We start from the raw sequence: 24,029 nt of genomic DNA, 5'->3' as shown, positions 1-24,029 counted from the left end.
AAATGAAGACGTTTCACCCGGCCGCTTTCGATTTTAACCACTGAATGGGTCGGTTAAATAGCCGCTCTTCGGTGCAGTAATACCGTCACTTTTGTTAGGCCTGCTCATTGTGCGATGATCGATGGGGGTCTCGAAATTTGAGAAGTCATTAGAAGATTTCAACGAGGGAAAGATGAAGGTTCTGTGTCGATTGCAGGAACATGGCTGTTCGGTGCAGACGGTGGACCTGGTGGCGGACTGTCCGCTGCAGGTGGTGACATCATCCTCGAGGTCGCCGTCACCGCCCAGATCGCCGACCCCCGCGACGCCCCCGACGCCCCTCGCGCCGACGAGGAGCATGGGGCAACGGCCAAGCACCCTTCTGCGCCCCAAGATTTCTTTGACCTGGGTCCTCCGTGGGCAGCAACAACCTGCCTCTAACAACGCGCATTCTGCGGCCAATGGGAACGCAGGTTTGTGGAGAAACTGATTAAATGAAAGAGTGACTTGGATGTGGCAGGATTCATTGTCAGTCGTGAAATTTGTGAAGGTTCGAATGCTGAGCGAGACAACCTGTCGAGGGATGGTAAAGAGAGGTCCTCGAAGAGGAGCGTGAAAAGTGTGAAGGATAAAGATGGCGGTAAGGAGAACCTGGACGTGGAGAAGAGAGAGAAGAAGATCCTGCACAGGGTTGAAAAAATTGAGAGGACGGAAAAGGTATAGGTTCGAGAAAAGGTTCTTAGATGCTTGTATGAATGGAACTTAAGTGTTTATACTTATGTATTTTATCGTGTTTGTAGGCAATCAGCAAAGAGATACTTGTTAATGAAAGGACCTCGGACAATCCTCTAGAGAAGCAGTCTGAGAAGGAGTTCCCAGGGCTTAAGGACTCGAAGGAGAAGGAGAAAGTTAAAAGGGCAGTGTCAGAACCGTCTCTCGTGTCCCGTGAGTCAACGTCCACGCCAAGTGGTCGAGAGAAGCATAGGCATCGACGAACCAAAAGATCTCATAAGCCCAGACCACCCAGCCGATTTGGCTACGAGATCGCTGACCTCGATGCATTCCTCACGAAGGTACTGACGTACTTCAATAAACTTGTCTTCACGAGAAGCATTATTGTCAAGGAAATGAATGCTTCTAGGCCTCCATAGAGAAGCCAGCAAACATTCCTGTAGTCCTCTCCTTCCCATCGGTCTTGTATCAAACTCAGGGAGGCACTCAAGACGAGATGGCTCTCCCGCTTGGCACGGTAGTGAACGCTGTCTTCAAGAACCAAGCCTGGTTGTACGTCCAAACTCCACACGGCCAAGAGGGCTACGTCGGTTACGCAGCTTGCCTTCCCCTGGGTATACTCCCACAACCGACTCGGGGTCCATGCTGGGAAGACTCTACAGACGTATTCCCTCGTCCTCTAGGTAAACGAAACTCTAGGATATACACGGTGGATCACCTAAATAGGATCTCGGAAATCTTGTAGAAAAGACCCACTTAGCTGGTCCACTCTGTATTACCAAAAGAGTAGAATAGAGCGAAAAGCTTTATTCCACAGTTCCGATCCTGATATCGTGTCAAGAAACTGTAGATTGGAGAGAGTGAAAGAGATGTAGTGTGCAGGGGGGTGTTACTCTATTAATTCGAGGCTTTTTTCAGGGAACATGACCGACACGGAGAAGTTGAGGGACACGCGATCAGAGTGTGGGGCCCGTGGCAGGAACCCTCGGGTTAGACGGGGCTCTAGGGATGCCGTTTCTGCGTGTGGTGAGCGCAGCGTGGACAGGCTGTACCTTAGAGCCGCGGCGAATGCTAGAACCAAAGGATCGCGCCACACTTTGCTGGTGATTCGCAGCGATTACGAGGGTCGTGGTGGGAATGCTCTGAGCGTCTCCAAGGGGGACGTCGTCGCTCTGCTCAGCGACCATGTCAGTGATTGGTTCTGGGTTCGCTCGCGGGACGGCAGAGAGGGCTTCATACCCGCCGTGATCGCGGGTCACGGTTTCCTGTGACTTATCCTGTCCTGCTAATTCCATTTCATTCCTTACAGATCCCTAGCTCTATTGAGTATTTCTAATGGATGCAGAGGGTGTTAGGCGAAATCATAAGTCTTGTATATTTGTAAAAAGTCTTTATATTATGTTTTATAAAATGCATATTGTATTAATATATTTATTAAAGAATATATGTGTACGTGACGGGTTCGTTCTCTCTTGCAGGGTGTGTTCGATTTCTTTTCTGGTTGTTTATAATGAGTGTTCTTTATTCACGCAAATTTTAATAGTAGCTCGCGGTAATTGAAGTTCGTGCAGATGTCGAGGTTGTTCGAGGAACCGGCTATACTGAGGACTTTTTGAGGTGTCTCCTGATAAATAATACTGTACACTGCGTTGCTGGATGTAGGCACTTTAGCTAACGTTTCTCCCTGGTATGTTAGATGGTAAATATGAGGCGCTGTTCCTGCAGCTATGACGCGCTCTTCGTAAATGCTCGCGACGTGGATTCCTTCGTCAGGGAGATCGAATACTGTAGCTGCTTCCATGGTACGCATGTGCCATAGGGATAAACAGGGACCGCCACCACATAACTAAAAAAAAGTAGAATACATCAATTACGTATTTTGTTTTTTAATGATTACCTTAGAATAGAAATAAGTATTTATAGGAAAGGAAATACGAGGTACTTACCAACCAGTCGTCAGTAAAATCTATAGCGCCTATCCATTTTCCTAGCCATGGGCGTGCAACTTTTTCTACCAAGTGAGGTGTTAATATGTTAGTGTTTTCTTTTTTACGTAAATCCCATAATCTTACTGTTCCATCCTCGCTACAGGAAGCTAGTTGGGTACCCCTGAAAGAGGGCATTAGAGATAATAATGAGATGCTGTTAGCCATTAATGGATCCATGATACATACATTAGTGAAAGACCATGGATATAATCTGTATGCCCTTGTAGACTCCTGAGAATTTTACCATCCTCCAGACTAATAATATAAATATTATTATCACCACAGCCTGCATATAAAAAATTATTTGTTTTGGAGTACACCAAATAGTTTACATCTGGTTTTTCATAACTGTCCCTGAAAGTCAACTACTATCAATATTGTCAAGCATTCTGCAATTTCTAAACATTGTCCATTCATAATTATACTATGGACTGTAGTCTTACTTATTAACTGGAATTTGTATCGTCCATGAAACTTTGCTCTTTGGTGCTTTACTTGAAGTAATTATCTTCCAATCCCATCCACATATTTCGCCAGATGTTCCTGTTATAAGAAAATGGTCAGTTGAAGCCATGCTCTCCACTTGTTGATTAGGATGAGCAGTGAAATGATAGCTAGGACCCTGTAGTTCGTTTTCTTCTATTTTATGAGGCCCCAGTGCTTTGGACAACCTGTAAGTATTAAAAAGTAATAACTAGAATACAATTTCGCGATTTGTTTAAATTTCGCAAATACTTATTAATACAGATTTTTTAAAATGTACATTGTGGAAAACAGTGAACTAGAATTAGTTTTTATCTACTTCAAAATTACGCTCAAACTAACCTATAAGTAAATGTATCACTAAAAAATGTTTACTTACTCAAAAACTGATACATCTCCATAGATATTTCCAGCGACTAAATAATTTCCATCCGGGGAAAATGTTTGTGATAGCACTGTGTTATAAAATGACTTTTGATTAAACGTTTCTGACATCATTTTTCTCAGTAGATTCCACTGTACCGCGTCGTTGATTTAGGTTAGGATACCGGTGCAACAAAACAAACTCCCCCACCATTGTTTGACTTTCTTTTTAGTTTAAACTTTTTTTATCTAACAAACGCAGAAAAACAATTAAAATTAAAAAAATGGAAAATTGATCTATATGATTACTCGGATCGGATTAATATTATTTTTAATTATTTAAAAAATGTTTCACAATACATATAAAAATGGTCTTTTGCAGTAAAAAATATAAATTCAAATAGAGATACTGAATAGGCACACAAGATATAATACATACATAAACATTACGCTTCTTCATAGTGAAAGAAGCGAATATAATTATTTACATAAATATGAATATTTAATTAATATCATTGAATTCTTTTTTTATAAGTAGTATTCCATCTTGGATTTTTACGCGCGTTATGATTTCAGATCGAGGTTGAGACATTTTAGTTATAACAGTCTACTCATTAAAAACATAAAAAATGTAATATTTCATTTAATAGAAGTCTTCTTCAGTAGCTTTCGTTCCTGTCGTTTGATTCTTTATCTGTTCTTGGCTGCTATACATGGATGCAACTTGTTGCGCGGATGTAGCTTCTTCGCTATTTTTATCTTCTCGAATACGAACGAATCGTGGAAACCGCAATGATATGCCTTTCTCGGGGTCAACTATACCCATAGCTGCCCTGTGAACAGGTGACAGTGACAGATCTGCACATTTAATTTCCCATACTTGGACAGGTTCGAACCAGTGATCGGGTTCATGAGATGTATCGTAACGATAATATGATTTAGACTGCGGTATGATATGATTCTTGAAAAATTCTGTGTGCTTCTGAAGATCCTCTTCACTGAATCCTGTACCGATCTTACAGATACTTTGATATTCTTCGTTCTCTTGATCATAGCAAGCCAGTAAGAATCCTCCATAAGTTCCTGTTCTTTTTCCTTTGCCTATGTATCCGCCAATTACAACTACATCTAGTGTATCGCCCACACCGTCCAAGTAATCTTTCTTCAATTTCAACCAATTTCGAGAACGCTTGGCTATCTCGTACGTTGCGTCTTGTTCCAAAGTCTTAACCATAAGACCCTCACAATTACCTTTAACTGATTCGTCTAGGAAATCTTGTACTTCTTCCATAGTCGAAGTGTCTAAATTAGTTGCGAATCTCCATTCTCCAGTTACTTCTTTAAAGTTTTCTTTTAGCAGCTCGCGACGCTTGATAAATGGTTGTTTAACCAGTGGTTCTCCATTTAAGTACAATAGATCGAACATAAATACACATACTTGTACTTTAATATCTGCCTCTGTCGCATCCTTCCGTTTTCTCGTACTGAGAATCTGGAATGGAAGTATCTGTTCTTTTTCCCTATCCCAAGCAACAGCTTCGCAGTCAAGAATACAGCTCTTAACATTTTCTCCTCGCGTACTTTTGAATCGTCCTATAATGTCAGGATATTTGCTAGTATTATTTTCTTGATTTCTGCTGTAGATACTAACTTCGCCATTTTCAGCAAAGTGTATTTGAGCTCTCTCTCCGTCGTACTTCCATTCGCAAGTAAATTTCAATCCTTCGAATCGTGTTAATACTTCTTGAACACCTTTAGTAGGATGTGCTAACATAGGTTTCATTGGCACTCCTGGAGTAATTTTACATTTATTAGGTAACTCCTTAAATCCCTCTTTCAACAAGACAGGGATTATCTTGTCATAATTTGGGCACTCGCAATAAGTTGTTTTAAGAATAAGGGCATTTTCGTCATACTTTTGCTTGAAGGTATCGCTCGACATCTTTTTACTTGCGTCTAAAACTTCAGGCGGGAGGCCTTGCTCTGGCGGAGTCATTGTACAAGCTAATGCCAAAGCCTGTAACACAGATTGCTCTGCTAGACCAATGCGAAGCTTGCCAGCTAGGGACCTAATTAAATATCTGGCTTCAGTGAAGCGACACGCTACGAAGAGCGATTGAATTTTGTCCAACTTCTTAGCCAAAGATGCAGATCCAGTCATTTGCGCGATTTCTTTCAGTTTAGTATACACATTTGTTATTGTTAATGGAGCTGGTTGAAACATTGTTCTCTGATTTGAGCGACTTCCTTCTGCTACAATACCTAAGTCCCCAACTTCTTGCACGTCTGCTTTTATCTGAGCTAGTGTTCTACCTGTACACTGTGCTATTGCTTTCATAAGATTTGTATCTGCTACACCTAATTCAATGCCCTCGTAAGCAGGTGCTAATTGGTTGAGACATAAGTATAGACTTGGAAGTAAATCATCTGGACTTAGAGCTATGACGGAACGAAAATAATTAGATAATATTTCAATTATTTTCAATCTAGCGCTTGTATTTTCGATTAGTTCTAATGTACGGGTTAGTGCGATGTAAGGCACTTTTTCACCTTGTTTCCAACAAGCATCATTTATTGGATGATAATTCGAGGCACTAGGATTATAGGAATGACTCTGGGACTTTTTCTTGTCCACACTGCTGTCTTTGGAATTTTCTTTCTGTTTCGGAGCAAAGAAACTATGTACCTTTTTAGCTGGTTTTTCTGGTTTTTCTGGTTTTTCTGTCTTTTCTGTCTTTTCTGTCTTTTCTGTCTTTTCTGTCTTTTCTGTCTTTTCTGTCTTTTCTTCCTGCTGTTTTTGATCTTCTTCCTTTTTATCATCTTCAGCACTTTCTTGATTTTCTGTATCAGAATTTTTTTCGTCACTAACTACACTATCTTCCTCTTTAGTGGCATCTTTTTCAGGACTATCTGGTAGTGGTAAAGGTTGCTCTTCATCGCTAGAATCATCAACAGGTGCTACTATTCTCCTTCTCTTTTTCTCACCTTTTTTAATAGCCTCTTTCACACTTGTTTTTTTAGCAGAATCATCTGATAAAGATTTAGGAGATTCAGATTTAGATTTTGATTCTTCCTTATCTTCTGAACCTGAATCTTTCTCCTGATCTTTACTTGATTCTTCCTCTCTCTTTTTCTTTTTTACTATGCTTTTCTCTTGTGCTTTCTCTTCATCTTTACTTGATTTTTCTTTCTCTTTCTTTTGTGTTGACTTCTTTTTACTACTATTCTTTACACTTTCAGTTTTCATTTTCTTTTTAGTATCAGTGAGCGGTGTTTTTGCTTTTCTTTTTTCTGTCTCCTTGGGAGTTCCAGGGGAAAGCATCTTAGATGGTTTTCCTTAAACATAATAAAGCATTACACACCTGGAAATTAAGTAAATTAGGCTCGAATAATACGTGTATATGTCAATTTTACCATTTTGCTTCTTTGAGGATGAAGGAGTCTTTGATTTAGGTTTCGTAACACCATTTTCTGTCTTCTTTACAGGTGGGGGGCTACAAAAAGGTACAAAATTGTACATTTACAAATTATTACCCACTGTGTTAGAAAACATTCATTGCAAAATTCCACTTACCTGAAAGATTCACTGCTATCTGTATTATCCTCTCTCTTTCGTTTAACGTTATTCGGACTATCTTGTTTTCCATTGTTAACCACTTTGCTGTTAGTACGTATCGAATTAAAAACATTGTTTACAATTGTAGTAGGAGCATTGTTTGGTCGAAATACATTATTTTTTAGCATAAAACGCCAAGGATAGTTATTAAATATATTCACTCTCGTGCATATTGCAACAACTCTTAACATGATTGCATCGTTTGATGAAAAATTAAACCACAACATACCTTGAATTCGAGTCAGAGGTGTCTGTTTTCGGTGCTGCTTTTGCGAAAAATGATCTGAGATGAATGAAAAAGATGACGAAAGATCATTATTAATGTTCACCCAATGTAAATTTCATCCAGCATGACTAACAAGCTTCTAAATTACAATTTTTCTGTGCAATACTTACGTTATACTCCGTTGTGCCATTTTCGCGCCGTTTCTAACCTCAACGCATCGTTACACAACGAACTTTCCCGCGGATGCTTGTCAACTCGATCGATACATCGAAGTTCAAAATCGCAACGTACGTGAAACTTCGTTAGAGCGCGAAGTGAAACGATTCGAACGCTTGGCGTGTTTTAGAGTTCTTCATTTCAATCGAGTGAGTGCAGTTTCATGATGCATGAACTGTACGAGAAAATAGCCAGAGGTTTTAGCCGCTTTCTACGGTCTACAAATGTGGTGAGTGACTTAAATAATTTTTACGCATAATTGTATTCTCTTAAAATGTGTATCGCGTCTCTTGCGATATTTCGAGTGCGTTTGGATAGTTAAAATGTAAAAAGGAAGGAAGGATTATGGATAAAGAAACAGAATGAGCAGATTTATTTTCCTTTACTATATTTCTCAATGTCTCTTGAAATCCAAACACATCTATTTATTATCTATTGTTAAAATAATACAATAAATATCCGCATTATCCTAAAATTAACAAAATATCTTCCTTTTTTTATTCTTTTGTATTCCTTGGTCTAAAGTGTGCAATTCTTTTTCGAAGCTTCTTCCAAAAATCGTGTCCTTATAAATTTAAATGCAGCATCCTCGTTAACAACAAACAGCCTTAGCCAATAGTTTATTCGGTGTTCAAAAAGAAAAAAAAATTAACAAATTAAAGCGGACAAATCAAAATTATTCGATTACATAAAGTCTTAAAGTATCAGATATGACAGTAGAGAGAGTGTTCTACGGCAAAAATGGCGGGAAAAATAAATTTGTGATCTTTCCTCTGGTTTCCTCACGCGTTTCTGATCGATAGATTAATCGTAAATAGAAAAAAAAAAAGAAATATCGACAGAGGCAAGATACATATTGCGCTCGTAATTCTCACGTTCATCTATTGCCTATATATAACTGTGCTAGCATTATTCGTCTAAGAGTCATTGAGTTATCATTCAGTAATTTACATTCGATTCTATACATAAAATTGCAAAGTGTGAGCCCTAAGAAAATCTCTTACCATGACAATTCCCTTTACGATCCAATATGGACTAAATTCTTTTCCAGTTTTTTAATCTTATTTTTTTTTCTTTTTCTCTTTATCATCATACAAACAGCATTACGCAGATTCTCTTGTACAAACTTTTACCCACTTAGCTTTCTATCAACAGTTCGAATTAGATCTAGCATTTTTTTTGTTTTTTCTTTTTGGACAAACATCGCTGATTAAAAAGCAAAAGAGATACACGCAAAAAAATTTAGAGTCATGAAACGATTAAGAGGATCACAGGAGTGATAAACAAAGGTGATTGAATTTTAGCGAAAGGGAGATCATAGTAAGATAAACTCAGTGAATTCAGGCGATCACTTTCTATAAATGCTACAAAGCATTGGGCGATAAAAATGAACCTTTACTTTGAGAGCCTTACATAGACAAAGATTAATATTCTCCTGTTACCGTATTGTAAAATAGAAATTTGTAGAAATTACTACGGCTAAGTCAGTTAAGTAGACAACTCTCATTTATCCGACGATACCAGTGAGCTTCAGGGCAAGGTGTAGCGAACGTATGGTACCTCCACATCATCACCGTCAGCATCGTTACAGCAGAGTTCAAATACCAGTGCACGTACATGGGGTTCGAGTTTCTTCTTCGATACTTTCTTTACCACCTCTGACATTAGGAGGCTCATACGTTCCTGGCATTTAGGCTTCGCCATGAAGAACGAGTAAAGCATGCAAACACCCTGAGATAGCATAGTAACTTCCAAGTTGTGATGTTCCTTGAAGTAGTTCAAGAATTCTTTGAGCGTCAGTTCTCCCTTCACTTCAAACCGATCCCAAAGAGTCCATTCTGTGTCATAGTACTTTAGTTTTGGTGCAGCAATAGGTTCGGAGAAACCAAAGAATGGCAAAGCCAGGTTGACGAAACCATTTTTGTAGAGTGACAAATCTCTAACACCGCGAGTAAGCTTGATTAATTCGAAACATACTAAGCCAGCCACGACAGAAGTTGTGGTGGCGATAGCTGGTATGATTTTACCAGCGATAAGTTTACTCTTATGCCTATCAGCGGGAGGAATTTTATAGTTAGTGGCGCGGAGATTCGAAGCAGCCACGATGAAATCTATATGGAAATTCGTATCGTCGTCCTTCTCGAATTCTTGAGGATAAATCGCTAGACCATTAAGATCTTCAATTTTCGGCAGTTCTTCCTGTAATTGGGTGAGCCTTTCATGATCGATGTTCCCGCTACCATTGGATACTTGAACTTGTGAATCCGTCTCAGCTATCTTCACTCCAGATTTTGGCGTGAACTCTGGTACCTGCACAGTACTTACGATCCTAGAGATTTCATCGCGATTTCTGTTTATAGGAATTCCATAGACTTTTGCCTTTAAATTAGCAGCAGCTACAATGTAATCTAAATGCAATGGATCGTTGACATTAAATTCCAGTGGCTCGGGACATCTTTTCGGACCAGACCAAAATGGTTGGCCACTCGATGTCACCTGATCAGGAGGGAAATTAAACAGAAGTTGTCTAATCTGGTTGCTGTACTGTTCTTGCCAATGGCAACGAGCCCATGCAACACAGTCAGCGAAAGTCTTGGGCCTCTCGTCAACTAATGCCGTCTTAACTGATTCTAATACTTCTAATGGTTGAACACCAGGCAGTTTTAGAGTTCTGTCCACGAACTGTGGATCAGAAATATACTGAGCTGCATTCTCCGCAGCCTGGCGGAACAAACCTTCGAAATTATCCCTAGCCCATTGTAAAGTGTGTTCAATAGCATTGGGGAAATTCTTTAGAGTACAGATTGGTATACTTTTCTCTGGGGGATCTTGAGACGAGCTGTAAGATTCAGTCAAGAATGGTACAACAACTTGTGTATTTCCTTTTGTACCTAGGGTACCAGATTCTAAGAGTGGCTTTCTATAATATACACAACGACGATCCATATAAATACGAGCATTAACGTTATCTAAAGCGTTTGCAACTCCATCTAACACTTCAAAGAAGTCATCGTTATATATCTTTTCTGTTTCTGGGCAAACTCTGTTTTCGTGAGCGATTACTTTCATGTCGGGGTTCATGCCTTTTATGACTCTAGCTGCAGTGACTGATTTAGACTGTTGTACGTCGGATGGTCTGAATAGAAATTGTCTGTTTAAATTAGATTTCTCTATCAAATCCATATCAGTGATTGTTACGCTACCATTTTCAGCACCTACACCTAACATTGCAAAATTTTTGAGCAATTCACAGCCAATGGCTCCTGCTCCTACAACGAAATATTTTAAGTTTCCAATCTTTGATTGGAATCGGCGGCCGAAAACGGCAATCTGTGCATCGTAACGTGATCCTATTGGGCTGCAATCTTCTTCTGTCAATTCAGAGAGATCTTCAGGTAAACATTCAATAGCATCAAAGTACAACCATTGGTATATGGGATGGAACTTTTCTGAACAAGCCTTCATAACTTCTTGAGCTACAATTCCTCCAATGGTAGCATTCATTGGATTCAGATTACCAGAGGATACTTTAGCAAATGTTTCAAACAGAATTGTGTTAATTTCTATCATATTAGTCTTAGCTAGAGCTAAAAATTCATCAGCATCTTCCTGGTTCCATGGTCTTGGAAATGCTCCTTTAGTTTGCACATAACGATGCAATACCATGAATGCTAAATGCAACTGCTCTGGGAAATCACACTTTCCATAGTCTGTAATCTGGAACTCTGGTTTCATCAAAGAATCTTTCAAAGAAGAAAAGTGTATAGTCTTTGGCATCTTCACTTGAGTTACTATACCACCACGTATGTATTCAGAATATTTAGATGTGTCCCCAATGCTAAAAGTGTATGGGCCAAGAACTTTTATCTTTATTGGCTCACAACCATTTAACTCAGTCATTCCTTGTACCTCAGAGAATGTGACGTGATCACCATCCTCCATGCCATGACGAGTATCATCCAAGCACGTAACAACACCTTCTGTATCCTGAGAAATACTAGCGACCATTGCACTTACAGGTGGTTCACCATTCGTATCGACCACTGTGAATGATTCCCCAAAGTCACAAAATACTTGCGAGAATAGGCCTCTGGTATCCGCTATAATAAGTGCTATGTCATTCGCATGAGTAATATCAGAGATACGCAACTGTTCCTGCAGCGAAGTCTCTGTCAGCACGACGACTTTAAATTTCTTGATATAAGAATCTGTTAAGGGCCCAGTGTGATAACGCGTGGGGACATAATTGTTCAGCTCGGACAGGCGTTGGCAACAGGCGACAGCTCTGTTTTTACCTGCAATCGGAAAGACACAAATAATTGAAAACGTTACAAATCAATACTGAACATTACAGAAGACTACAAACACCATAAGAAACTGTAGAAGATGAGAATCTCGTAGTGCCCATTCCTAAATCACTCACGTGTCTCATATCACATCAACACGATTCTGCATCCACTTACCTATGTCCGCCTCGGTGAGATAGAACTGCGAGCCGAGGTCCGAGATCTGGCACAGCGCGGTATCGTGCAAGGTAACGGACTTGACGCCGCCGAGGATGACGTTCTTAGCTATCTCAACGCCAAGACCACCGAGACCGGATATCAGAACATCGGAGGTCGCCATACGTCGCATCGCTTCGTGACCAAGGACATAAAGCTGCCTGGAGTACAAGCCCTCGTCGATTTCGGCGGGAGCCTGGGACGTCGAGCCATTTTTCGCCATGTCTGCGATCGTCGTCGAGTCGTCGGCTCCTCCCGTGGTGGCAGCAACGCGTCGCTTCTTGGCTGGGGGGTCAACGGAGCTCTCCACCACCTCAGCACTAGACATCGGACTTCACGGGGCGCCGTATTATGTCCGTCGATTGTTTTTTTCAACCCGGCCGACTGCACTTTAATAAAGCCCGTGAAACTTCACCGCACGCCACACCGACCTTGCCACACGCGCCCGCTCTCTCTCTCTCTCTCTCTCGCTCTCTCGCTCTCCTCACCGCACCTCTCTCCACCTCTTCTTCGCTGATTCCAGTCTACTCTTTCTAGACCAAGACCGTGCTGCACCGCGATACCACTGTCCATCCAAGAATGATGATTCTCGTTCTTTCATCCGCTCAGTTACTGCTTCCTCGCAGTCGCACCAGTAATCGCAGTGTCGTCGATGCCTCCTCGATAAAGTGGGGATGAAAGTTCGCGCGATCGGTAAAACAGTGAGGCCTTCTCTCACCGAAGAGGAATTTACGATGAAACCAGTGCTACCTTTGGGTGCTCTCGATGAGACGGATAACAGGGTGTCGGGATAATCACAAGAATCGACCATTTCCACGGGAAAATTTTGTTCTGTATCGTTTCTTTGTTTTCTCGTTGCGACATCCTTGGTTAACGTTACATCATGAATTTCAGGTTTGAATGCTGCCCGTCGATTGGCTCGCGAAACAAACGAATGGAACGATAAACTGGGTGAATTAGGTGATAACGATTGGTTGGCGGATCTGTGCACCGATCACGGTTGAAATGACTCAGACCAATAAGTAATTAAGCTTCAGTTGTTCCAACGGATGAGCTTAAAAGGGCGCCCTCTACGTGATTATCATCGGCTACGATCACGTCTAATCCATCAGTATTTGTATGCCTGGTTATCTGACGTGGCGAGATGCTTATCTAATGAATTATGCACGCGTCGTGGAGGAAATTATTGGCACGCAATTGCAGAATTGCTCGGCGAGAGCCGATAACGAGCACAATGGGTCACGTTGTCTTTTTATAGAGCTCCCTTATCGGAGCATACGGGAAACGATATTTTGTCCACTCTCATTTGTCTGAGCCGATTTCCTTTTTATCGAATGCATTATTTTTAGCAGTCTGCAATAACCTACTCGAGAAATGACGATTCGTTTTGGTACAAAGAAATTACACTCGGTAAAAGAATCAAGTACTTTATTACACATAAGTTGGTCCACACCGCAGAGGTAGATTACAATGATTTGATGATCATTGGTATACACGCTAGATTCTCACACACGATTATACTATCTACATGGAAATAATTCCTCGACTACGCTGCTCATTTTTCTCTTTCTCAGAAACATTACTGTGTTATTGCTTCCAGGGAAATTCACCCCTGAACCATAACTTATCTCACCCCCTACTGTGTTCGGTAATACGTCATCAAAATAAGTTTACTTTTCCTCTGTACTATATTTCACGGTTACATAAATAAGAATCTTCGAAAACCTGACCCAGGGTCAAGTACAGCCATCGTATCGATTATATAGCCTGAGTCTTTAAAGCGGTTTGTCTTCGTCGATGGGCACTGGACTCCCAAAAGCCCTCTGCGTCGTTTCGTCCTCCTTCTCCTTCGATTTCCTCGGCGAGTACCTCACAGGGATCACGTCCTCCAGTTCTGGAGTCCCAAACGGCGTCGAAGAATGCGAAATCGCTGGAAATGGCGCTGTGGGAGCTTCCGATTCCGCCGTATTAGGAGCAGAATTCGCTATATCCAAAGGACCACTGAAAATCGAGTCTGGCGATTCGTTGTACGAGTGGTCTGTCGGTTGAACCGGTTCCCCTAGGAGCTCGCTAGTTTCCGAGGGTCTCCTCTCTTCGGGGACCGTCGAAGTGCGACGCATGTTCACCTTCTTAAACCTGTTACCAGGCGGTCCTCGAATTATTTCAGAGAATAGCAACGATTGCACTAGTTGGGGTAACACATTGCAGACAGAAGTTCAAGTCTGTGAACTTCGAGTCCACAATGTGTACAGAGGATCCACATTTTTCTTTTAGAGGACCTAGAACCCTGAAAGACTCCAGGTTATACTTACTGGTTGTGTATCGGCGACACTGTTTGATCAGGACTCATTCTCGTTGTGCCATTTCCATTGTCCCACGAATTGTGTCGGCGATGATGACTCTTATCCTTGTAGGCCTCGGCTATATTGTTGTAGCTTCCCACGATTCTTCGCTTGTCCAGCTCCTTCTGTATCTTCTCCGGCATGCTGCTCGCGGATCTGTAGAGCCCACGCCTGATCATGTCCTGGACATTTAGAATCGCCATTTCACAATAGTTAATAGAACCTTCACCAAATTCTCCTGATTTAAGTACCCCACTTGTTTTACTTTACTCTTAAAATATTGTTACGCACGCTGGATAGTGGGGTAGGCTCGACATTAGGATTAGTCCAGACGTTGGTCGCGCCAGGTGCATCTTCATTGCTAGTGTCGTTGAGCACTTCCGCCGAGTAGGTAGGCCTGGCAGGTATAATTGGTGAGCGACAGCACACTCTGCAATAATAAAACCTACGAGATTAATGAAATATCGACCGTACCGCAATCGTCTATTGCGCTTACGAGTTAACGTCCTCGAGTTTCTTCAGCAGTCTCTCGTTCTCTCTGCAAACGAGTTCCTGGTCCCGTATCACTTGCTCCCTAGTAGCATACAGTTCCGCGTTCTCGCGACGCAGAGCCTCGTTCTCGGTGATATACGCGTGGATCAGTTGACTCAGCTCTGGTCGCTCCATTTCGGATAGCTTATCCAGGTCCACTATTGGTGGTGTCAGCGGTATCTTTCTCTCAGCTGTGGTAATTATACCATCATTTACTTATTTATTCATCTTTAGAATCACGTGATCACCTAAGAGCTGTACTCTCTACCCTGAAATAACTGTGTACCTTTGGATTCGCTGCGAATCACATTTTGAGCATCGCCACTGAGATGAAGGGCCGCCCTCAGGTGTTCGTTCTCTGTCTGAAGGGCTCCCACTTCCCGTTTCAGACTGAGTATCAGAGCCTCTCGTGGGTCCTAAGACAAAGAATTTTATTTATATCCTTCGCTGATGTTTTATTTATACACTCACCATCACCACGATGGGCTTCGTTCGAATTTTCTTCACCCTCGCCGCGTATCTCAACGTGTTCAGCGTCTCGCTCGCGTTCGACCGTGCTGGGGAAACGCAGGCGATCTAAAAGTGCCGTGAAATTTCCTTAAACTTGCCCAATTATAAATAATCAACAGCGTTAAACTATTATATAATGTTACCATCAACGTGACGCCGTTTCCTGCTAAACTGTCAGCCAAGAGCTTAGTCAGCTTGCTGTCTCGATAAGGAATATGTACTCCCTTCTTTTTTCCATCGCTCAGAGAGGATATACAGTAGCCTTCAAGGAAAAAAACAACTTTGTAAGCGTATGCAAATCGAACGTTACTCGTAAGGGGAGTCAGTCTATTTCTCCGTGTAGATTTTAAGGGGTGCGCTTACACGTAATTCGCGCTATCTCGCAAGCTTATCGATTATTTCAAAGACTCGTGCCCTTTCACTTGTCAGTGAACGTCTGAGACGATCGATTCCAGCGATGCTTCTGAATAATTCACATCGTAAAGTTTCCTAGTCCTAATATCCGGCGCAATTCGACTTTATGTGTAGTAACACGAGTGTCTAGGTTGAAAAAGAATCTCTGGACTTTCCTAGAACCTTGTAGAACAAGCACAAAAAGAATCCTACCTAGAACCATGAGGCTTTTATTGATGTTGTTGGCTTCCTCCAACGTTTTGCCTTCGCTCTGAGTCTTCTTCGTCATCTCGCTGCCAGCCAGATCGACGAAATTGATTTTCCCTTGCTTCGAGATGAACACACTGTTGTCCATCTATCGACAGGGGCCATACAACTTTATTTCCCTGGCCTGCCCATAGAGGCTGACTAATTGGGTTACTCACTTGTTGCTCCGAGGTGATGCTGACTGTGAGGATACTGTGACTTCTGCTGGAGTGGTCGTTCATGTTGTGCGCGCCGACAGATCTGTTTCTCATCCCTGAAAATGGGGTCCATGACTTCAGAGAACTTCGAATTTGAACACTTAGGTTTTCTTAGGTCTTTTGAATCTTTCACATGTTCTTAGATTCTAGTTGAATAGAAGTGTCTTATGAAAAGACGAATCTAATTGATTGAAGCTTATTCGTAATGGTGATCACTGCTTCTCCAGTGAAGCACCTTGTTGCGTGCAGAGGATCGATTAAGAAGGGTTAAAGTCCATCTGTCGAGATGGAAAGGTGAGGATCGATAACTACCTTCTTCGAGAACCGCCAGAAGGTCATCAAGCTCCTCGCACTCGACAGTGAAAAGATTCTCGACAAAGAAGCCTCGCGTCTTCTTGCTCCACCGTACCATCAGCGGTTTCCTCGACGTCCCAGGATTCAGTAGATCTATTACCTGTGATCGAGAACGTTCTGTGACCTGCTCTCCTAGGGCTTCTAGTTAGATCAGTCGATCCACTAACCTTCTCGTTGTAGATCTCCAAAAAGGAGGCCTTCAGAACAAAGTTACACTCCTGCCGTTCCTGCAGGAGCTTGAACAGGTAGACGAAAGACCGGAAGACCAAGCCGTTGTCCTCTGAGTAAGGATCCATCCTTTCGATCTGGATCAATGGTGCATCGATCATTGATCTTATTTAAGTACAATTTTAAAAACTGAAGAATTGTCTCTTGAAGGAATTTCTCTAATTCCCAGGAGACAAGGTCTCTAAACACGGTCTAGTTAAATCCTAGATATCTAGTAATCTATTTAAATCCCAGCAGACTCTAGCTACCTAAAAAATCGCCACACATCAGACAATACAAGAGACAACAACCTGTCTCCATCCACTACCAATTTCATCTCTTTTCGCCTGGAGCATTGTATAACCGACAAACAAGACGAGCATTGACTGCTCTGTTATTATCTTATCTACGCATGTCGATCAGCATTAACCTTTCCGTTACGTTTACATCGGCCTTCAACGCGACCAAGTGCTTTAATACATTATATGCCGCATATTCTGAGGCGCACTTCCTGGGTAAAGACTATGGAAGCGTTCTTAATCGAGGAGCTCGAAAGCCATCGATATTCTTCAGAAGTCTTTACTCTAGCGAGGGAGCACCAAGAAAGGTGTTTTCCACAGTTTTTCACTCACCATTCCCGGAGGACCCGTGAGGGTGTGAGTTTTCCCGCTTCCTGTCTGCCCATAGCAGAACGCTGTACAGCTGAACCCTTCCACCGCCATTTCGATGAGCTTCTTGATACCGGAAAACTGTAGTATGTCCTCCTGAGTGGCCGTAGGCTCGAAGACGACATTGTACGAAAATAATTTCCCCTTCTTGTCCCCATTGCTCGGAGATCCCTCGCACTGTGACGAATAATCGAGATTGTGGTACATTAATTAGAGACGTTTGTCGAGATGTTGCTCCAGAAAATCGAGATAAGATGGGCTGCTTACGTATATCTGACCATCGCCAGGGAACTGCACAGCCATATCCTCGCCGGTCTTAATTTCCTTACCGCTAAGTGGACGAACTCTGCAAGAGGATTTCTCAGAGTCAACCTCCAAGTTAGATCGAAGGATAATTCTATGATTGTGAGACAGAACAGCATGTGTCACATATCCCAAAGTTCTGAATCTCTAATCAGTTGAACTTGTAGTTTATTATATTGTTTTTAGGCTTTTTAAGCTTCTTTTTAATGTGACTCATGTCGTTTTGTCTTACTCTTGTAGTCATAGAGTTACTACCACAATTTCTATGGAAAAATAAAAACGTTCTGGGTACCTGACGACAACATTGATGTTGTTTTCTGGAAGTAAATGTTTCGTGGCGATCACCCTCTTGTCACCATCTACCAGCCTCTCGATGCTGCCAGTCCTGGAAGTAGAATCGAAGAAATGATTGTCATCTTTTCGCTGAAACGCTTCGCGTGGCTTACTCGTCTCTCATGACCGTTTTAAGTGGAGTAACTGTCTGTCCATTCCATGATTGACCTCCTATCGGGACGGCTCAATAATTGAGGAGGTTCAATCAATCGGGCCAACTCGGGGAAAAATCGCGTGATTGACCAGCTTCGTTTATGATTTCACCCCCTTATTCTTCGGTACTGCGCGATTGAAAAATCATTGCGACCCCTGTTAATGATTCATGAAGTTTTGATTGCTAAACCAGTGGTTCACTTATTCGTTGCTTTTTATAGGGAATTTCGTATGCAAAATCCTGCATTTTCTGAAAAGGGTGGAGTCTAGGGTCGGTTATTGCTCTTGGAGAAGCTTATAGCAGAGGCAACGCATTCAATCATTCCCTTATAGTACTACATGACGTGAACATGTTACATACTCGCCAGCGCATGGTCGTTGCGAATAGTTGTGTCACCTCGAGTGTTGCCTCCAATTCTTATCGCGTATCGGGGTGCTAACGCACGAAGGAAATTGCAATTATGCTAAAAGCCTGATAAAAAGAGCAAAGTCCACGCTTCGAAGCAATACGTCTATGCAAATTATGGCTCACTCGATTCGCGAAGAATCTAGAAAATTTTGGAGAGCAGAAATTTCTGCGAATTTCTTGTTAGATCCGATAAGAAATCGATCGGTATTTTTTCCAGGGAACTGAGACCGATACTCGGAACGCGAATTTCTTTTATTGACTCTTCAAGTGAGTCACTTGCCCCAGTAAATCCTGTGGTTGCGTTTCCCAGCGATTGTCTTGCTAACACATCGAAGCAGCGCGCTTTGCATGTTCGTAATTCGATTTGCGTACGATATCTGACCTGCATCGGAAACTGATAACATCGTAGGACATTATTACTTGATAATAAATCGACTGTGAAAGATCTACGTCTTTCATCCCCTGAATTTTCTAAGTAGTCAAGCTAATGCAGGAAACAATTTCTTCATAATTCTGTTTCATTTTATTTCTCATGTAATATCGTCCAGCCTCGATACGAGCAACTTGAAGAATAAACATTGTCATGCGCATTAATCGTCTGGGGGAAATACATGTTTCACGTGTCTAAACGTTGAGATCTCTTTACATAGGCACACGCTGGCGATCGTCACGATATTGACCGACAGAAAGAGACACCTAGCAAGGTCCCGCAATCGATACACGGCATCGAAATGTGTCGCAACCACGACATACGTGTCTATCAATGTCCATATGAGTCGTGGGGGTGAGTTTGCACAGGCAGCCCCTCGGAAAACTGAATCCAATGAGTTGGTGTCCTTCTCGACGCGCTGTATCGAGCCTGTCCCCATCCTGGGTCCTCGGAAATGACTTTCAGGGAACCATTTCCTTTAATTTGTTCTTCAGAATCATGGCAATTTGTTTTTTATAGGAAGTTTTTATCATTTGGTTCGGGGAATCGATAATTTGTGATATGAGAGAGAGATTTTCATTAGGGGTAGTTTTTTATTTGCATTTGCATCTTTTTTAGTGGTTCGTAATGTCCAAGTCATGGAAAGTATGGACATGTAAGTGTTAATAAAAGTTATAGGACTGATTACAGAGATACTTACATAGGTGCACACATAGAATTCATAATTTTGAAAGAAGATAACGATTTAAACTTGAAATTAAATATTAAAGATGATAGGAATTAGAAACCATGAATGAGATAATTCGTAACATAATTTAGCCATCTCGTCTGATCTCAGGTTTCACATTTAATACTAGCTTTCTACTTCCACCCTGCTCAGTTTCATTTCTGTTTTCGTTGAATAAATCATTCATGCTCCACAATCTTCGAAAGCACAAGTTAAAAGCGATTCAAGTCAGAGCTCCCACAGTACCACTGATACTTACTCAGTTCCTCTGGACTGCAGCAAACTGCTCTTAACAACCCTCTTGACGCTGGAGTTACCCTTTCCTGGGCTGTTTCCCCTGGAAGCAGGCTGATCAGGGCTATTGCCGCGCGATGCACGGCCCTTTCTCTTATCATTCTTCGCATGTTCCTTTTGAGGGCTCTCGCCTCGAGAAGGCGACGGATTTTTCACGAGCACCATTCGTCAACCTTTCAACCACGAAAGCAATTGTTTAAAAGGAGCCTGCAATCGAATTTAGTTTCCCTTCCCATGATACGCGATTTCGCGCGATTCGTGTTGATTCTCATGAGGAGACGAGATCGACGCGAAATGTTTCATCTTCCAGGGCTCACAATAGTGAAAGCTCTATACGATCCACGACGAAAATTTATACAATACGGGCCAGTTAATTATCCCGCGTCTGTTTACGGAGATCAAGTCCCCAACCGAGATAATAATTAAGCGTTACCGTAATTGAAGCGAAAGTTCTGACTAATTGCGATTCCATAGAAACTCCGATCCGTCATCGATAAGTGCGTTGTGAACAAAGGTGAATTCAGTCTCTCGGGACCCGAGGGAACAAATTCGATCGTAATCTAAAAGAAAGGACATGTCTTTCGACTCTCCTCTCGCGTGGCGATCGAGATAGATCAAGAAAAAAAATGGGATCGCGATTTCGTTCCGGTCAGTTCACCATGCACCTTTCATTCTGCGCCTTTCCTTTTTGCAACAATTAACGTAAACGCTGCGGTTTGTCGCGATTTAAAAAGTGAAAGCCAATCAGACTGAGCAATGAAATCGTTCCACACAGAACTCGCTGTTTCACTTGTGATTATAAAACGAAGGGTTAAAGGATTAACGAGCGAAACATGATTTTCTTTGGAACATTGATAAACTGCGAGCAAGGGATAACAGAGTTCGTACGGAGTATTTTTATGTATTCTGGTATCGAGAAAGTGTTATAGATTTCCTTGAAACTAAGTTCCAAGGTGTAAGGAGGTTCGCAAATCGAAGGAACTTACATTCGAAATTTCATGGATCATTGAAAGATGTCCCATCACCCGAGTGCCTTTATTTCTTCCACTAAAGACCCCCCTAAGATCCTTCTCTGAAAGTTGCAGGAATGTGGTAAGACCGTCGGTGGACGCAGAGAAATTTCCTCGATTAATGGTGACCTCTGCTCGATGAGCGGAAACTCGTGCAATAAGAGCAACAGACAGCAAGCTACTGACACTTGAAAGGGGTGGTTTCGAGCGAGGGTGGCGGTTTTTCCTATAGTCGGCGTCAGCCACCGATCGAAACAGCCTGTCCAACGTCGTATATTCAGACGTGAACGACTTCCTCTTCGTCCCGCGCGGTCATCGTCCACGTGGAATGTTACGTCAGAACGAACTTGACATGTTGCGTTGTCGAGGTATACGATCGCGTAACAACTTCGTCTTCCACTGAAATTTCGGACTCTAAAATAAACATCCCCTATCGCCACAGAATACGGGGAGTCCATTAATTATATACACAGCGGGAATTCGATCGCTGAGAGATTCATATTTGCCCACGACCTTGGCGAGCTTTTATGAGGGCTCACGACATGTTAAAAGTGGAGGGGAATATGAAGAATTTCTAACACAAATCAGAATTCTGTGTTTTTTAAATTCCTACAATTTTTAATAGGATGCTCGTTCATATTCCTATGAAAAAAGAAGAAACTTTTACACACAAATTGAGGAATTATCTTTTTAATTTCAACAGAAAAAGATTACTTTTATTAAAAAAAGGTACATTGCATTTTTGATCCAAAGTCGCAGAAATATGAGCAAGTATCCCAGTGGAACTCAAAAAATTCTTGAGATTCCCGCGCTAGGGGCACAAAGAAGCCAAAGAATCCTCGCAGAGTCGTTCTGCTCGAAAATTACGAGAGGATCCCTGCGGAAATGGTCAGCTATAAATACGCGGGAGTCAGCGTTGTAAACTTTATTGCGGCTCGTTTTCCTCAGAAAATGTGCGCCACTCAAAAAATTCCGCAACCCCTTCTCCAGCGAGTTATATTCCTTGGCGGTATTTTCGCAGTGGGGGTTTATTTTCGGCCGAGTACAATTTTGCCCGATGACTCGGTCGCGGTGCAGTGCACTTTTATCTTCACCCTTCGCCCTTGACTGAGCTTCGATTCAGAGGTGGTTTGTTGATAACAGATGGAAAGCACGATGAGTGAGTACTGTCATCATTAACAGTCGCGTGCTGAGCGTCGTCTGAGTAACGGTTACAGGAGTACTGTAGTGGTGTTTGTCGTAAAGAGTACATAGTGTACACACGGAATAATAATCGTCTGTGTTTCGAAGATCGAGTGATCGACGCAGGGTGCAGTTTCGAGAATCCAAAGGAGGATCAGCCCAAAAGGGAACAGAAATATAGAGTTCTTTCATCTCGCTAGGAGATTTCTACGTGACTACTGGTGCGAGATTAACGATGGAAAGCTGGAGTTCTTTTTGCCTGCAACCTTTGGGAGCCTCTGGCTATTTCGCGAAAGCAGGAAACTGTGCTTGCTTTGAAAGGAATCACCTCCTTTGACTCACTGCTTAGTTACCTAATTGTAAGAGTAATGAAATTGCTTCATTTAGTTAATCGTACAGATCCCCTCCAGTATCTTGCAATTAATTTGCCGATCATGGCGTATATACTGTAGACTTTCTACAGTGCTCTAGTAGCTTCCCTAACAGCTCTGAGGATGATACGTGCAGATTACTCGGAAATGAAAAATCGTCGGGGCCATCATTCGTACAAATTATCATCTTTATAGGTTATACTATAGGTTATAGTATAGTTATACTATAGATTATTTCAGGGCGAAAGTGGCATTTATCGTATTTCGTGCCAACTTGCCTGGCTGACATTAAGCCGAGTGCAGACGATGCAGCCTGCATGCAGACTTAATACCGGTTTAACGGCGGGGGCTCGTGTTGCAAGTCTGGTACTTCTCATAAATAAATAATCGTCGAAGGAGGTAATCGTGACATAATGTAAATTTGTATCAGTTCCTTGTTGATCACGTTTCTGCCCCTAAATTTTAACCACCGATCTCTCGGCTAGATTTCAGATTAGAGCTAGCTTTCGATTACGATCCCATCAAAATTGTATGATTATTTATTATTCCCATCTATTTATACGTTGCACGCGTCTCAAAATAATCCACGCTGCAATATTCATGCCGCCATACATGAATATCGCAAGGAGTGCGCAACGATAGCGTGACCGTAGATCTATAGCCTGAGAGACAATAGAGATATTTCGGGTGGCTATATGAAACGGAGCACCCTATATATATACCCCACGCGGAAGAATAGACTATAAGTGAATTATAATGCAAAGTAGTGATGCACTGTTGGGCTTCTCGGTGTAAAGCCTCGGTTTTCCGATCAATTATTTACGAGACTCCTGCTAGTTCTCGCACCTTAATCGTCGCGTTTGATCTCCTTTTAATTAATCACTTACCGCTCTTTAAATAACGCGTCTTAATTACTTTAGACACGCACAGTGATCACATCTAGCGCTTACTTACTATTAGCGTTCTACAGGAATAAAAAGAAATCCACTTCCTCGGTTCTTTTCATTGATACACGTAGAATTAGTTCCAGTTTCGACACTAATTCTTGTAATAAGTCTCGAGGAAGGACGAACGGGTTCACGGAAGCGCGAACAGGTCTCGATTATGCAGGAAGTGCACTTAGATCGTTAGGGAGAAACGTTTTATTCGACGAAAGGAAGTGCGCGCGCCTTTCCATTCATCCAAATTGCTCCCGTGAAACGCTTGCCTCGTGTGCAATATGACGTTCGCTTCAGTAGCTGAT

The 24,029-nt window shown here is 42.0% G+C and overlaps 5 protein-coding genes across 8 annotated transcripts in view; 1 reads left to right on the top strand and 4 right to left on the bottom strand.

Annotated features, from left to right (window-relative positions):
• Window positions 1-2,151, top strand: part of LOC143178122 (uncharacterized) — a 55,483-nt gene extending 53,332 nt beyond the window's left edge. The window contains exons 4-8 of the mRNA XM_076376597.1: window positions 197-452; window positions 530-696; window positions 780-1,052; window positions 1,121-1,394; window positions 1,630-2,151. Coding sequence (XP_076232712.1) covers window positions 197-452; window positions 530-696; window positions 780-1,052; window positions 1,121-1,394; window positions 1,630-1,982 — 1,323 coding nt within the window. The 3' untranslated portion in view covers window positions 1,983-2,151. The remainder of the gene's footprint in view (window positions 1-196; window positions 453-529; window positions 697-779; window positions 1,053-1,120; window positions 1,395-1,629) is intronic.
• On the bottom strand, window positions 2,093-3,752 carry Thoc6 (THO complex subunit 6). Its single transcript, XM_076376598.1, has 5 exons — window positions 3,562-3,752; window positions 3,143-3,370; window positions 2,886-3,053; window positions 2,658-2,820; window positions 2,093-2,557 (listed from the first exon to the last, which is right to left on the bottom strand). Exons 1-5 carry the CDS (start codon window positions 3,678-3,680, stop codon window positions 2,237-2,239), a joined length of 999 nt encoding a protein of 332 aa, XP_076232713.1. The 5' UTR covers window positions 3,681-3,752; the 3' UTR covers window positions 2,093-2,236.
• A 113-nt stretch (window positions 3,753-3,865) lies between these two features.
• On the bottom strand, window positions 3,866-7,637 carry Dnalig1 (DNA ligase 1). Of its 2 annotated transcripts, XM_076376596.1 has the most exons (5): window positions 7,558-7,637; window positions 7,391-7,444; window positions 7,120-7,206; window positions 6,960-7,039; window positions 3,866-6,881 (listed from the first exon to the last, which is right to left on the bottom strand). In XM_076376596.1, exons 1-5 carry the CDS (start codon window positions 7,575-7,577, stop codon window positions 4,189-4,191), a joined length of 2,934 nt encoding a protein of 977 aa, XP_076232711.1. In that variant the 5' UTR covers window positions 7,578-7,637; the 3' UTR covers window positions 3,866-4,188. The 2 variants fall into 2 exon arrangements, with proteins under 2 accessions (XP_076232711.1, XP_076232709.1); XM_076376594.1 differs by lacking the exon at window positions 7,558-7,637 and having other exon boundaries at window positions 7,120-7,494.
• A 333-nt stretch (window positions 7,638-7,970) lies between these two features.
• Uba1 (ubiquitin-like activating enzyme 1) lies at window positions 7,971-12,707 on the bottom strand. 2 transcript variants are annotated; one of them, XM_076376290.1, is made up of 3 exons: window positions 12,599-12,707; window positions 12,067-12,489; window positions 7,971-11,898 (listed from the first exon to the last, which is right to left on the bottom strand). In XM_076376290.1, exons 2-3 carry the CDS (start codon window positions 12,431-12,433, stop codon window positions 9,134-9,136), a joined length of 3,132 nt encoding a protein of 1,043 aa, XP_076232405.1. In that variant the 5' UTR covers window positions 12,434-12,489; window positions 12,599-12,707; the 3' UTR covers window positions 7,971-9,133. The 2 variants fall into 2 exon arrangements, with proteins under 2 accessions (XP_076232405.1, XP_076232404.1); XM_076376289.1 differs by having other exon boundaries at window positions 12,067-12,689.
• Window positions 12,708-13,516: 809 nt separating this feature from the next.
• Window positions 13,517-21,276, bottom strand: LOC143177955 (kinesin-like protein KIF12). Of its 2 annotated transcripts, none has more exons than XM_076376299.1 (15): window positions 21,210-21,276; window positions 18,170-18,262; window positions 17,842-17,920; window positions 17,539-17,751; window positions 16,867-17,004; window positions 16,658-16,799; window positions 16,307-16,401; window positions 16,095-16,236; window positions 15,632-15,750; window positions 15,450-15,554; window positions 15,265-15,394; window positions 14,944-15,169; window positions 14,739-14,892; window positions 14,418-14,629; window positions 13,517-14,241 (listed from the first exon to the last, which is right to left on the bottom strand). In XM_076376299.1, the coding sequence occupies exons 1-15, from the start codon at window positions 21,221-21,223 to the stop codon at window positions 13,881-13,883; spliced, it is 2,223 nt and encodes a 740-aa protein (XP_076232414.1). In that variant the 5' UTR covers window positions 21,224-21,276; the 3' UTR covers window positions 13,517-13,880. The 2 variants fall into 2 exon arrangements, with proteins under 2 accessions (XP_076232414.1, XP_076232415.1); XM_076376300.1 differs by having other exon boundaries at window positions 14,739-14,877.
• Window positions 21,277-24,029: the final 2,753 nt, after the last annotated feature.

Source organism: Calliopsis andreniformis, chromosome 4, assembly GCF_051401765.1.
Source record: "Calliopsis andreniformis isolate RMS-2024a chromosome 4, iyCalAndr_principal, whole genome shotgun sequence".
In the NCBI taxonomy this organism is placed as follows: domain Eukaryota; kingdom Metazoa; phylum Arthropoda; class Insecta; order Hymenoptera; family Andrenidae; genus Calliopsis; species Calliopsis andreniformis.
This window is presented reverse-complemented; position numbering and strand designations above follow the sequence as displayed.

Bases quoted from the DNA above. Each gene is read 5' to 3' on its own strand.
- Thoc6 (XM_076376598.1), bottom strand. From the start codon at position 3,680: ATGATGTCAGAAACGTTTAATCAAAAGTCATTTTATAACACAGTGCTA. The intron at 3,054-3,142 runs GTAAGACTACAG...GTTGACTTTCAG, and splicing joins ATACAAATTCCAGTTAATAA to GGACAGTTATGAAAAACCAG. The intron at 2,558-2,657 runs GTAAGTACCTCG...ACTTTTTTTTAG, and splicing joins ATTTTACTGACGACTGGTTG to TTATGTGGTGGCGGTCCCTG.
- Dnalig1 (XM_076376594.1), bottom strand. From the start codon at position 7,388: ATGTTGTGGTTTAATTTTTCATCAAACGATGCAATCATGTTAAGAGTT. The intron at 7,040-7,119 runs GTAAGTGGAATT...ACCTTTTTGTAG, and splicing joins GATAGCAGTGAATCTTTCAG to CCCCCCACCTGTAAAGAAGA. The intron at 6,882-6,959 runs GTAAAATTGACA...ATTATGTTTAAG, and splicing joins ATCCTCAAAGAAGCAAAATG to GAAAACCATCTAAGATGCTT.
- Uba1 (XM_076376290.1), bottom strand. From the start codon at position 12,433: ATGTCTAGTGCTGAGGTGGTGGAGAGCTCCGTTGACCCCCCAGCCAAG. The intron at 11,899-12,066 runs GTAAGTGGATGC...TTCCGATTGCAG, and splicing joins TCTCACCGAGGCGGACATAG to GTAAAAACAGAGCTGTCGCC.
- LOC143177955 (XM_076376299.1), bottom strand. The intron at 17,005-17,538 runs GTGAGTGAAAAA...CCATTGATCCAG, and splicing joins TCACGGGTCCTCCGGGAATG to ATCGAAAGGATGGATCCTTA. The intron at 14,630-14,738 runs GTGCGTAACAAT...CTAAATGTCCAG, and splicing joins AGCCTACCCCACTATCCAGC to GACATGATCAGGCGTGGGCT.